Below are 14,479 nucleotides of genomic sequence, written 5' to 3' on the forward strand. Positions count from 1 at the left end.
ACATATGTGGGAAGGTATGCAGGTATGTACGTAAGTAGGTAGGTAAATCAATAGGTTGGTTGATAAGTATGTATGTGTGTGTGTAAGACTGCATGAGTGTCATAGGCCTACCTGTGCAGGCTCTCTGCAGAGTCAGGTGTGTCAAGGGCAGACAAAGGCCTCACTTCCCCGTCACAGGTGGCACACATCACAGCGTCTGGGGAGACCATGATGAGACATATCAGCAAACTCTAAAAAAAAATTACAAATATTTTACCCCTCTTTCAACACAATTTAGATCAGTTAGGAGGTGGGCTGCTTCGATTCTACTAGTCAGGGCCAACACAGCAAACAGATAGACATACGTGAGGCATCGTGGTGAAATTAGGTGCACATCAAAACAACGAAATTGAAGGTGTTGGCGTTTTTCCCGCCGGTTTGGCAATTTTCATCAAATTTTTGTATTTTGGCTCAACATTGTTGGGAGGATTTTACTGAAAAAAGTAGATTAAAAACACCAAAAAATGTAAATTTTCTGTCTCCTAAGGACTCTCAAGCCAAGGAAGTCACCAAACTTTTGAGGTCATTTTCTTGCTAACTTTACCTTGACTTCTATTCAAGATAGATTCACATTTTTTTCATCAAAAGACAGACAAATAAACAAGCTTCAAGATGATACCAATAACTGCAAATGGCCAAAAATTGATGAGCGCCCAATTCCGTCACATCGTAATACATATCCTTTAAAAAAAAAGGCTATCTTGCATGGGAACGGTACTCCCATTTTCTACCAGCAATGCATAAGGCCATATGAGTGCCAGAAGTGAACTGTCACACCTCTCAATGTCTCCACTGGCTGCTATATGTCACAGTCTGCATTTCTCTCCCACATGACCTGTCCTCAGAGTCACTTGATGTCTCCTAACTACTGCACGCCATGTCCTCACTACTAAATGACATTAGTGGGGAATTATCTGTGTAAGTCATAGGCCAGGGGTCGCAACTGGTCTCTCTGCTTATGAGTGGACAGAATTTCTGTTGTTTCCCTTTGAAAGGGCAAGAGAAATTCTGTCACCTCATGAACAGAGAGACCAGTGCATGACTTATGCAAACAACTCCCCACCCTCCCAATCTAACATCCAAACAACCATCCCTCAATCCACACATACACTGTAACCACCCTCGTCCACAGACACATTATCTCCACACACGTAAACATCATCTCACATACATAAACATCACCCATCACCCCCCCCGCCAATCAAATATCCTCTGAAATAAAATAACAACATGCACACACCAGACATATATCAGCACCTTTCCAAAGAAGCACAAGATTTACATTGTTAACTCACCAATAGATAAACCAGCAGCAACCTCTACCCCTGGTCTCACATAGGTCATCAGGTCAGCGTATTTCCCCAAGGCATTGAGAAGTGCAGCATTTAGTGACCCGTCTGTGGTCGTCTGCTGGTTCTGGTGGGTGGGGAAGAGAGGAACATATCGACAAGTGGTGACTCAAAACCTAATTATAACACTGACTTTGAGTAACGAGACACACATTCACACAATAATGGTTATTTACTGCTGGGAAAAAAAGCAAGACAGAAGGACAGAAACAACAAGGGGGGGGAGACGCTTGTATTTGAATACAAGCCAATGTACCAGTAATGACCACAGAAAAAGGCTACTTACGTACATAGACAATAAAAACTGGACTTAATTTGTACAACTATATATGTTTATGCTTATAAATAACAGATAGATAAATACATAAATAGATAAACAGATGAACACGTACATACATATTCATAAAGATAGATGCATAGAAAAATGATAGATAATAGTACAAAGTATATATCAAAGTGATAATTCCATACACACATCTATGCCCCCCTCCCTTCAGTACACATTGGTTCTTTAAGCACAATTTTTGTTCATTCCCAAAGGACAATTCACATTTGTCCCCAAAGCAAAATTCGTTTTAATCCCTGAAGCAGCAAAAATCAACATTCTCCTATTTCAAGAAAGTCTTCAATTTTGTTGTCCCAATTTCTAAACCAGAGGCCAAAGAATCTCCTTGTGTGTGTGTCTGTGTGTGTGTGTGTGTGTGTGTGCGTTTGTGTGTGCGTGCGCGCGTGTGTCTTTATGTGTGCACATATGTGGGAAGGTATGCAGGTATGTACGTAAGTAGGTAGGTAAATCAATAGGTTGGTTGATAAGTATGTATGTGTGTGTGTAAGACTGCATGAGTGTCATAGGCCTACCTGTGCAGGCTCTCTGCAGAGTCAGGTGTGTCAAGGGCAGACAAAGGCCTCACTTCCCCGTCACAGGTGGCACACATCACAGCGTCTGGGGAGACCATGATGAGACATATCAGCAAACTCTAAAAAAAAATTACAAATATTTTACCCCTCTTTCAACACAATTTAGATCAGTTAGGAGGTGGGCTGCTTCGATTCTACTAGTCAGGGCCAACACAGCAAACAGATAGACATACGTGAGGCATCGTGGTGAAATTAGGTGCACATCAAAACAACGAAATTGAAGGTGTTGGCGTTTTTCCCGCCGGTTTGGCAATTTTCATCAAATTTTTGTATTTTGGCTCAACATTGTTGGGAGGATTTTACTGAAAAAAGTAGATTAAAAACACCAAAAAATGTAAATTTTCTGTCTCCTAAGGACTCTCAAGCCAAGGAAGTCACCAAACTTTTGAGGTCATTTTCTTGCTAACTTTACCTTGACTTCTATTCAAGATAGATTCACATTTTTTTCATCAAAAGACAGACAAATAAACAAGCTTCAAGATGATACCAATAACTGCAAATGGCCAAAAATTGATGAGCGCCCAATTCCGTCACATCGTAATACATATCCTTTAAAAAAAAAGGCTATCTTGCATGGGAACGGTACTCCCATTTTCTACCAGCAATGCTTAACCATAGATGCCAGAAGTGAACTGTCACACCTCTCAATGTCTCCACTGGCTGCTATATGTCACAGTCTGCATTTCTCTCCCACATGACCTGTCCTCAGAGTCACTTGATGTCTCCTAACTACTGCACGCCATGTCCTCACTACTAAATGACATTAGTGGGGAATTATCTGTGTAAGTCATAGGCCAGGGGTCGCAACTGGTCTCTCTGCTTATGAGTGGACAGAATTTCTGTTGTTTCCCTTTGAAAGGGCAAGAGAAATTCTGTCACCTCATGAACAGAGAGACCAGTGCATGACTTATGCAAACAACTCCCCACCCTCCCAATCTAACATCCAAACAACCATCCCTCAATCCACACATACACTGTAACCACCCTCGTCCACAGACACATTATCTCCACACACGTAAACATCATCTCACATACATAAACATCACCCATCACCCCCCCCCCCCCCCCCCCCCCCCAAAAAAAAATCCCCTGAAAAAAAAAAAAAAAATGGCCCCACCCGAAAAATTTTTACAGCTTTCCAAAGAAGCACAAGATTTACATTGTTAACTCACCAATAGAAAAAAAAAGGGGAACCTCTACCCCGGGTCTCCCAAAGGGCATTAGGGCAACGGTTTTTCCCCAGGTGTTTGGGAGGGCTGCACTTTGTGACCCGCCTTTGGTCCCCACTGAGTTCGGGGGGGGGGGAAAAAAGAAAAAATTCGCAAGTGGGAGTTGAAACCTAAATAAAATCTGACAATGATGAAGGAGAGCCAAAAATCAAAAAATGGGTAAGTTCCGGCTGGGAAAGGAGTAGATTAAATGGAAAAGAAAGGGGGGGGTGGGGGGGGGGGGGGGAAGAAGAAGGAGAGTAGGACCTACCAATCAGTGGTGCCCTCCAACAACCTGCTCATTTCATCTGGTCGACCCCTGACCTCAATTAATTAAGCTAGCACTGTGACTCGTGACTCCTCATCTCATTGCAACAAATGCCACCCCTGAGCTTCTCACAGCTAAAGTGACCTCTGGGTGAAGTTGCGGATGTCTAAGGTGGAGACTATCAAAAAGCAACTCAGTAGTGATATGTTTGAGTAAGTCCCGCAATACACAAAAGCTATTTAATAACTACACACATCAAATATAAAAAACAACAACACAAAACCCCCCCCCAAAAACTCTTGATACAAAACACACCACAATGTAGCTAATATTTACTAACGGTAACAACTGCAAGTACATAATGACATATTGTCACTGTTATAACACAAACCTTTAACTCATTTTTTTGGTGGTATGGAGAAAACTTTAAAAAAAAAGAAGAATAAAACAGTCCAACTGTAAGTCAGCCTTATGACAAGAGCAAAACTATATGTCTAAACAAATGAATTTTCAGACCCCTCTGAAATAAGAACACATTTTTTTTATACCAGACTTATAACTGGACACTTTATTTTTTTAAAGTAAGTAAATAAAAGGGAAAAAAACAAAAACAAATGCTATTCTTTGCGCTATGACCATGATGACATCAAACATTGGACTGTACACAAGATACCTGTTCTTCAGGGATGGTGAGATCGCTGTCAGACAGCAATGGGCCTGAGTAGTCCTTGACCTCCAGCTTAGCAGCCATGTTGACGCTGCGCAGTTTCTGCAGACTGGCAGATTGTGAGAAGTCTTCTGACCCTGAAACAAGTTCAAAAGGGGGTCAAGAGGAGAATAATATATTGCACCCCCGGGGCGATGCTACTAATTGAGGTGTCTTTTGGCCATTCCCAAAGGCGGGGACATTAACATGTTCTTATGCACATTAGAATAATTGTAAATGGGCTGATTCATCAATGTCATGCTCATAACTGCGCCTGATCTACAACAGGGAACTGCTGCTTTTTCTTTCCTAATCTTTACTATAGTCATTTTCCTCTACTTCTTTTGTATGTTTGTCACACTCTCGTGACCCTCTATTTTTGGGGTACCTTGATAGTCGAAGCAAACTTTGTGCTGTTGAAGCTAGAGAGGAGAGCAGAGTAAGCCTGATTCCCTGTAAAGACTTCTCTGTTTACATCCACCCCTTGGCACTCATATGACTTTATGCAGTTGCGATGGCCATAAAAACTCTACTAAAATTATAATAATTCATTGTGGTTCAAGTCACAATTAATGAAGGTACTGTATACTCAGTGACTAAAATTTCTATTTTAGAGATGGAACCTAGTAAGCAAAAGGATAGAGAGCACGCACCCACCTATTAACCATCATATACCACAAATCTCAAACTCAAACCAATCAGAATATTTTACGGTTCTCTCTAAAAGCCCCCCCCCCCAAAAAAAAAAAAAAACAACCAAAAAATCCCCAATCCACAAGAACAAGAGGTACCCACTCAAGCCTCAAACCCCTGAATGTCACATAATCCACACTCAATACCCATCTGTCACACACATTTACTTGTCACCCACAACATCCATATTCACATGTCACCCATCACAATATATATATATAATGTATATATATTATATATTCACCAGTCACCCCCATACACATTCACCTATTATCCGTCTCAAACAATCACATATCAATCATCACACTCACTCACTTATCATCCCTCACAAATACTTACTCATAATCCATTACACATGCATACACCTATCGCATACACTCACTTTTATCGCTCAGTACACACACTCCGTTGTCAAACATACATACCGTACACTCATCTGTCACGCACACTTAACTGTCGACTGTTATACCTACAAACACACTCACACACACATCGTTCACCCATCGCACACACTCACCCTTTAACTGTTGCACGAAGTCTGGATCAAAAATGGATGCGGCCAGCTCAGGATTCAACAGCCGCAGCACAGCCAGACTGTGAACAACTGACACTCGGTCAGAGGGGTTGCTCTCTCCCGGCAACAGTTTGCTGGACAGGTCTGTGGGGGACAAAAATTAGAGACTTTTTGAATGTTTCACTAATAGTGAAGCAGACAAGCAGAACATGTTGAACCCCCCCCCCCCCCCTCCCCTTCCAGACTTAGTCTTTTTCATCTTTTTTTTTCTTCTCTCCAATGAACCACAAAGCAAGGGAAGGGAAACATGTCCAAACCTCCACCCATCAGAACCGCTTCCTGTTTTCTCTCTGTGATAAAGCTTGTGTTCCGAAATTCTCAAACCCAAAATCAATAACAATCTTCTCCTATTCTTCCTCTACAAAAAAAAAAAAAAAAAAAACACACACAAGGGGAAGGTGCCCACTGAAGCCTTGAACCCCCATCCATTAGAACCTCTTTCCCTCTCCAACTTCACACAAACAGGGAAGTTGCGCACATCACAAGCCCCATTCTTGAACCCACACCCATCAGAACCTCTTCCTGCTTTCACTTCAACATAAAACTAAAGGTTTTCTTATACTACCATGAAGTTCAAAGCTCCACCCATCAGAAGCTACTCCTATCCTGTCTCCATTATAACTTTTGCCCTACAAAGGGAACAGTACTCATGCAAGCCTTGAACCCCCCCCCCCCCCCCCCCCCCCCCCCCGGAGTTGCTCCTCTTTTCTCTTTCCAACAATAACCGACAAGCCTTGAATTCCATATTTTAATATTTTCTTTGTCCTTCCTCTAACAAAAGTCCGGAAAGAAAAAGGGTAGATATTGCAAGTTAAGTTTTAGGTTGTAAGTCTTTGCAATTGAAAGCATGTGAAGACTACAGGGGAAAAACGATGGTAGTCACAAACTGAAAATTGAGAGGGTACCAATTTGTAACACTTGTTGAGTTATAACTGTATTTCTGTTGAATTGTTGTTTGATTATTGTATTTAGATTTCCCATTCAACAACATTTAACAATAAACCACCAGTCAAACAAATATGAAGTTATGAGTCCACAAGCTTTTAAAATAGGCACCTTCACAATTTCCAGTTTGTGACTAATGTTGTTTTCCCCCTGTGCTCTTCATGTAAAATTTCGACTTGTGATTGTTAGTGGATTGCACTGACCTCAGAGACTTTGAATGCACGAGTGATCCTGATCTGAGAAAGGTTGTGCATTTATCCTTTTGACCTGCCACTGTGTATTTTATAAACCTGTAAGTGTGAATGGTACTGCCCTATGAACATGCATGCGTGATTCTGACCTGTGAGAGTGCGTGCCTGAGAGTCGCTCAGTGGAGCAGGGTACAGATTCCCCAGAGAGACAACCAAATTGATGGCCTCACGGGCGGTCATATGGTCCAACTTATCTGCCATGTCATTCAGGATCTGGCCTATGAGCTGCAGGTCGCGCCATCGCAGGTGAGAGAGGGAGGTAACCACAGAGCAGGCAGCGGCTGCACTTGGGGCCGGGCACTCACACAGCTGGGCTGACAGTTTGCTGAGGAAGGCGCTGTTGTGCAGTCGCAGCACGGAGCAGGCGAACAGCAGGTTGCTGAGCTGTGCAAAGCTGAACTCACTGAGATCTGCCTGGGTCAGGCGGTGAAGCACTGCATTGAGGAGAGGCTCATTGCGACTCCTCCACTTGCCCATTAGCACCACAACCCGTGACAAGTCTTTCACTTTGAGCTGGTCTGCCAGAGTGATGGCCCGAGCTTCCAGGTTCATGCTAAGTATGGGGATTGCCTCCTCCTCCCCTCCTGCTGCAGCTGAAGCTTGACCTTCCTCAGCACTTTCTTCAGCACTCTTGGCATCTGGAGGAGCACTCTGCCCTTGTGCCTTGTTCCTTGTGTTAGGGAACGCAGTTGTCTTGTGTCGTAACCGCAGCTGGGAGGAGACTCGGCGCATGTCAAAAAGGTCATCAAGCTGGTACATGAAGAAGACTGCATGTCTGGGCCCCACCTCGTACCATCGCTTGTTAACCACGGCTTGCACCAAGTCGCGACGTGCTTTGTCCCTCAGTGGTGTACTAGCTGCGGAAGACAATGCAAGAACCACATCAGCCACGACCTTGAGCGGCAGGGTCACAGCCTCTCGCACTGTCTGACTCAGCAGCCTCTCCGTGGCCTCAAGGTCATCTGGCTGCGAGAGGAGGATAAGTAGGCAACGGTGCCGAAAGTGAGGTGGCGAGGCCACACTCAGCGAGAAATCAACCACGCTGGAGAAGTTTTGTGAGACAATAGCTGACAGGTCTACTACCTGGCTACGGTTCTGCTCCTCCTTGACCTGACGACCCCACTCGTACAGCCGGTACTCTGCGTCTTTCACAAACCTAGGGGACAAGTTCACCGACGGGAACAGTTCGTCAAACACGTTTGGCTCACTGTCAGAAGTCACAGTACCAGACGCAGATGACGGGCCGCTCCCTGAGCCACTAGAGTCACTCACTCCCTGCGAGCTGCAAGGTCGGACACTTGAAGTACACATCTGAAAATATAATATTCCAATATGATGGGAGTGATTTATGTACAGGACAACCAAAATCTGAAAAGTGAAACTTTCAGTAAAAGTAAAGAATAACCCCCTCATGCTTTTGTGCATAACAATGATAACAGCTTGCTGTTTCCTGTTCATATAAGACACAGCTGCACCCTTCACAGTGACCCTGGATCTATGAACTAGGTTGAAGACATTCAAAATGGTAGTTATACTTTATTTCTATCAATATTTCTATTTTATGAAACGAGTCCCATATATCTCTGTCACTCAAAAACTAGACCGATCTTAGAGAAAATCATTCAATTGTCAGGAAACCAGAGAATGGCCCATGATGAGAAAATGACCATAGAACAGAACCGCATCCACAATTTGTCATTACAAAATTATGTTCAAGACACACTTGACCACTCCTGAGACTATTTTAGCAATCCCAACTTGCACAACACGTCCTGCCATGCTGTCACAGAACACACAGAGAGGGCAAAGATTTATAAATACCGGAGTATACTTATCCTTATAACTGATGGGAGTGATTTATGTACATGCTTTGACTCTTATTTGTCTTGTCAATAGCTGACAGACCTTTCCTCCATGATTTTTGCTTACCTGTTGAGAAATCAAAGATTTGTCAGTAGCAAGGTCATATTTTTCTTTCTTTTCTCAAAGAGTTTTTTTTGGAAAACCAATACATTCTCATTAACACTTACTTACAAAAAAAAATCCTGGTTGAGCGCCTATATTGTAATTCAGCTGAAAATTTAATGTGAAAAAGATTGGTCTTTAATAGGAAGAACAAATACTGGGCCCAAAGAAATTAAAATTTACAGAAAATTAAAGACAGTGCATGTTTAAACCTGGTTACAATAGCAACCTGATTTAAAACAAATCATTTATTGATGTCTTTTATCATCATACAAAGTAAAACAAACGCTTAGAAAACAACATACCCCATTTTTTATCAAGGTTGCATTCTTGACCAAAAGTTGAAATCCTTGACCATTGCTGACAGCTGGATAGTGAAGAAGATGGTCATGATCTCTGTGGAGATGACAAACAATCAAGTCACACTTGAACAAACTCTGTCTGTTCCTGACATTGCCTTATATTGCTATGCATTTTGGAACTTTCAACAGCATGATAATGCAGTCTACACTGTATTCAACATTGTCTGTGAAATAAGCTTTTGTCACTTTCGTCTCCATTCATGTACCTGTTTTTCTTTTCAGCTCCAGATCCCACAGAATAGTTACAACACGTTGTGATGAACAAACGACAAGCTGTATAGACCTCTCACTTAGTGCAGAGACGGACATACCATTATTCCTTTTGGACTCTGAAAGAGTTGAGGTGCGCGTGTGTGCCTGTAGATCAGGGAGTAATACTTGACAAAGGCAAAGGTGACCGTAGTCACTTAGTGCAAAACCTTGATGAATAGTGTCAAAAGTCTACATCATTTAATGAAATTTTAAAGTAAAGAAATACTACACCAGTGAAAGAAAGATTGTAAGTTGCAGGCTTCACCTCTTCAATATCCAACATTATATGTAGCTATAGGGTTCACACTCAAGTCACAGTCTATAAGAAATATAAGTGCTGGACAATGCAAACAAGTACCAAGTCTGAAATGCCTTGTGACACATTACACTCCTCTCCCTCACCTATTACTCCTGAATGCCCTCGTCCATCCTGTTGGTCTTAAGCGCACTGCTGCTCGAAAGGTAGACATGATGACTCAGGAGATAAAAGGTTCATTCGAAGGGCGTTTTGTTTTTCTGGAAAAAAGAGAAAACAAAAACTGTTAGTGATGGATTTTGGCCTGACACAGGATTGGCAAGTGGCCACATTTGAAATGATAAAACAAACAAAAGGATTTAATGTAAAAGATTAAAATTCCCACCTCATAAAGTTTAAAACGATAACAAGTGTAAATAAACAACAAAAAAGGGTTTTTTAAATTCCGTATTTCAATTTATCATCTCTACATAATGAAATTAATAATAAATTTAAATGCATATTTCTAAATATATATAGTGCATATATATGTTCTAAAGCATGCTCTATGCGCTTCACAACTACTACCTCCCCAGCAAACCCCAGAACACTTGAAACATTCTGCTTCCCAGGAAGCATACAGTGCACTTTTAAAAACCTCCAACATTAATAAACTAACAAAATCTTTCGCTGTTTATAGCTGGATTATCCATTCCCACCTGGGTGAAGTGAAAATAAAATCAGTGTGTAAAGTGCCTTTCCTAAGGACCAAATGTTGAGCCACTGACAGGGCTAAAAGAAACCAAAGAACTTCCTGTTACGAGCTTGACAACCTAGCCATTAGGCCACAGACACCACTTAAGCAATAGATCCTTTATTGTATTGTAAAATGCAAAGCTAGAAGTTACACAGTCGGACCTGTTCTAATGGCCACGTTGACAATCATCTGTACAAACGGACACTTCTCATCACTCCCCCCTCCCCTAACATTTGTTTTCCATAATAATAACATTATATAAGTTAGATGCCCACCTGTTAAAAACGACCACTTTTTATCTTTGACAACAATAAGTGATCGTCTACTCTTAGACAATTTCAACAATAGATGAAATTGAGTTGACAAACCAGAAAAGAGGGGATACTGACTTTTCTATACTTATAAGTCAGACAACGTTTTTTTTAAAATCTGGGGGGTTTCAGGCAGGCATGTCCCCCTGACTAGGGATGGGCACTAGTGGATTCTGGTCAATATCGAGTACTTTATCGACTAAGAGAGTCCAATATCAATAAGTACGAGCAGTATTTACTAAATTCAACAAATGGACAGGTCAAACAAAAGTTTTTTAGGCCTACAGTAATAATGTCAGTCACTTTTATTTTGACTATAAAAGGCCACAAAATGTAGTAGCAGGCCAGTATGCATTAGTCTGAGGTGTGTCTACTGCCGTTGTTTTTTAAATTAAAACATGTTTTTTCTTCTGTTTTTGGTTTGTGCTTTTGGCTTTTTTTTTCTTTGGGGACAGGGCTTCATTTTTTTCTCTATTTAGCTGACCCTGAAAGTTGCAAATTTTAGGGGATCAACTGCATTCATAAACTCTTGGAATCCCCCAAATAACTTCCACCATGGAAATCAATTGCATGTCTTTGTATATTTATCAAGGATGATAGTTTTTCAGTTAGCCAAAAAAAAATACACCAACATTCCAAAACGTGTGTAGGCCCTGTCCCCAGAGGAATTCACGCCCGCAAACCCCAACTTGAACAGGCAACTTTTGCCCTCAGCGCAACTTTTGCCATTTTCGTGATTTTGTGAATTTGAGCCAATTTTCTGCAAAAATTGGGAAAATAATTAATGAAATTAGGTTGATAACCGAAACCAGACCTGCAACTCATCCAAAATTAGTCGGGATATCCCAATTTTTCCCCCCAAATCTCAAGCATCCCGATTTTCCAGATTTCGATCACGTGTATCCTGATTTTTGTTCCAGTCTGCTGCGCCGGATTTTCTGAAATCTTACACTGCCTCTTCTCAATCGTGGGAAGCAACCGTTGGACTTTCTGTCAGTAGGAACTTGGAGCACTATTTTCCGAAATATCGATGCTGGATTGGGTCGTTGACTCGTCCCAAGTTGAGTTCGATCTTTGTCCGCACTAAAAATTCTCTGATGATAGCTTGATAACTGTTACAGTTGCCTCATACAAATAATCAATATATAAAATATTTGTAGTTCCGCTGTTATTTTCAAAACAAGTCTCATCCAAGGTCTATATACCACGCGTTCACACCAAACACTTGGACTAGCGACAGTCGTTCTTACCCTTACAGTTTACACAACTAACTGCGCTGACCAGACCAGATCTAGATATTAAGTTTAACACTCGGCCGTTGATGTTGCTTTGGTCTGAACGCACATGAGGGATAAAAGATTCGACTATTTCTCCAAACGCTTGGGAATATAAACTTGATCTCTATTTCTCCAAACGGTTTCCGTTCTCGAGATTTTTTGGTTATTTGAGAGATTTAGGCGTCATCTTTTATTCTGCCGTTCTGCGAGGACTGGGAAGAAGCATACTTCAGTTGTGGTTAGGGCAACATTTCCGGACTATACTTCATTTGAAAATGCCTTCCAAAGGTACTGCAAGAAAACAGGACTGCTCGACCTAGGCAGTAACCTATTTGAATTTAGTTACCCCTAAAGCAAACACCAAAATCTTTCATGTAAACCAAAAAAAAATCCCTCCACCCCGCCCCCGCGCCTTGTTCACACACACACACACTCACTCACACACACACACACTCAATCACACACACATACATGCACGCGTGCACCAGCCACTCCATTCGCAAATGATCAACAAATCTCGAGAACAGAAAGCGTTCGGAGAAATAGAGTTCCAGTTTATTTTCCCGAGTGTTCTGAGAAATAGAGGCGGCCTAAAAGATAAAATGTTATAAATACAGTAGTCTCCGTCTAAGATCCCTGTGCTCGGGAGCAAGGAAATGGAGGATCTTTGGCGAACCGGGATCTTAACCGACGAACCCAGGGAAGATCTATGGTTACCCATGCTAACGCTCACAATCTGTAAAATGGTCTCCCTCCACTCTAAAATGAACTGGTGGATTTATGACGTATGGCGAGCAAAGAAGAGTGTATATTTTTATTCTCACCCCGGGTGAGGATAGCCACTTCCTTTCTTAAAACAGCGGGATCTTAAGTGAACCGGGATCGTAAGTGGTGGGATCTTAGGCGGAGACTACTACTATTGGAAGTGGCTATTCTCACCCGGGGTGAGAATAGAAATACGATCTACCTCTCACCCTGGGTGAGATTTGCCAGCGTAGGCTATTCTCACCCGGTGTGAAACAAGACCTGTTTTTCCTCATTTCGGAATACTTTCTATCGGTGTGGATGATCAAATTGATAAAAGCCAAGAAAAAATTACGTTATAGCACAAAAGTAAGCTAATTTGATCGTCTTCAAAGGTGCTATGGCTATTTCCCTTTTCGAATCGAGCCGAACTTCGCGGGTTGCCATTTTGTTTTGCCCGGAAGTTCTCGCAAGACCTACTCCTCCCCCCTCTCTCTGTCTCTTTCCGAATACTGTCTATCGGTGCGGACGATCAAATTGACCAAAACAAAGTTTAAAAATGATGTTAAAACACAAAAGTAAATTAATTTGGTCGTCTACAAAGATGCTACGGCTGTTTAACTTTCGAATCGAGCCGAACTACTGAACTACACGGGTCGCCATTTTGTTTTGCCCGGAAGTTCTTGCGCTACTCCTCTCTCTCTCTCTTTCTCTCTCTCCACTGCCCACAGACAAAATTGCACGCTTTTAGGCTAACACTAACAGTAGTAATAGAACGTATTATAAGATAGAGATAGCTAAAGAGAGAGAGAGTGTAGAATTCTGTGGTTCAGGGTGAACGTTTAACTGGTTGGCCTAGGCTATACTATAATGGTGAACGCCCACCGGGTGAGAATAGCCAAAAGACTCGCCTGCGCTATTCTCACCCGGGGTGAGAATAGAGGTGGCCATTCATTAAAATTTACATTTGGTCGTTCAGCCGTTGTCATTAAGTTAACCTAGAAAAACTGTCACTCATCTGAGTGTTTGTTGTGAAAGCGCAGTTCGTCGGACCCGTCAGTAAAACTGTTTCAACTGCGGGTTTTCAGTTATTGCCATGAACTGGATTGGAGTGTCAGTGAGTGAGAGTGAGTTCAGTGTCAGTGAGTGGAGACGCAGATGAAATGTTGCCGACGTAACTGATGAAGAAAGTACTAAAGTCATCATAAAACGCTTTTTGGCTCGAAGCCATCTGATGAGAATATAATTTGAAAAGGAGAACGCATTAAGAAAGAGCCGTGCTAACAGGGAGAAATCGGTATACCTCGAAAATGAAGTCGTTTCACTGTATACGTTTATCGCAACCAGTGGAGGTCGAAGAAGTTACTGGGGGCGGCCATGTTTACAAACCGGAAGCTTAAAAATAGCAAACAGAAAATGTACGAAGAAGAGTCTAGGCCTTGTGAATGTTTAGACTCGAAATGCTGATTGTTGAAGATAGAACAATAATAGGTATAATGTATAAATTAAAAGAAAATAATAACAACAACAAAATAATGATTTAAACCCCCCTCAAATAAATTAAGGCTTCTGATATTTTTTCAGTAAATTTTTACTTTCACTCTCGTACACAGATGCACTGCTTG

At 41.8% G+C, this 14,479-nt stretch overlaps 1 protein-coding gene across 1 annotated transcript in view; it reads right to left on the reverse strand.

The window, feature by feature from the left end:
* The window catches only part of LOC101858129 (FAST kinase domain-containing protein 4), a gene marked incomplete in the record, with an annotated part of 17,226 nt that extends 2,975 nt beyond the window's left edge, over positions 1–14,251 (reverse strand). Inside the window, 8 exon segments of the mRNA XM_013087717.2 lie at positions 112–196; positions 1,335–1,455; positions 4,456–4,586; positions 5,699–5,839; positions 7,041–8,262; positions 9,222–9,312; positions 9,933–10,046; positions 14,158–14,251. Of these exon segments, the coding sequence (XP_012943171.1) occupies positions 112–196; positions 1,335–1,455; positions 4,456–4,586; positions 5,699–5,839; positions 7,041–8,262; positions 9,222–9,312; positions 9,933–10,000 (1,859 nt within the window).
* Positions 14,252–14,479: the final 228 nt, after the last annotated feature.

This window comes from Aplysia californica, unplaced genomic scaffold, assembly GCF_000002075.1.
Source record: "Aplysia californica isolate F4 #8 unplaced genomic scaffold, AplCal3.0 scaffold00628, whole genome shotgun sequence".
Lineage (NCBI taxonomy): Eukaryota > Metazoa > Mollusca > Gastropoda > Aplysiida > Aplysiidae > Aplysia > Aplysia californica.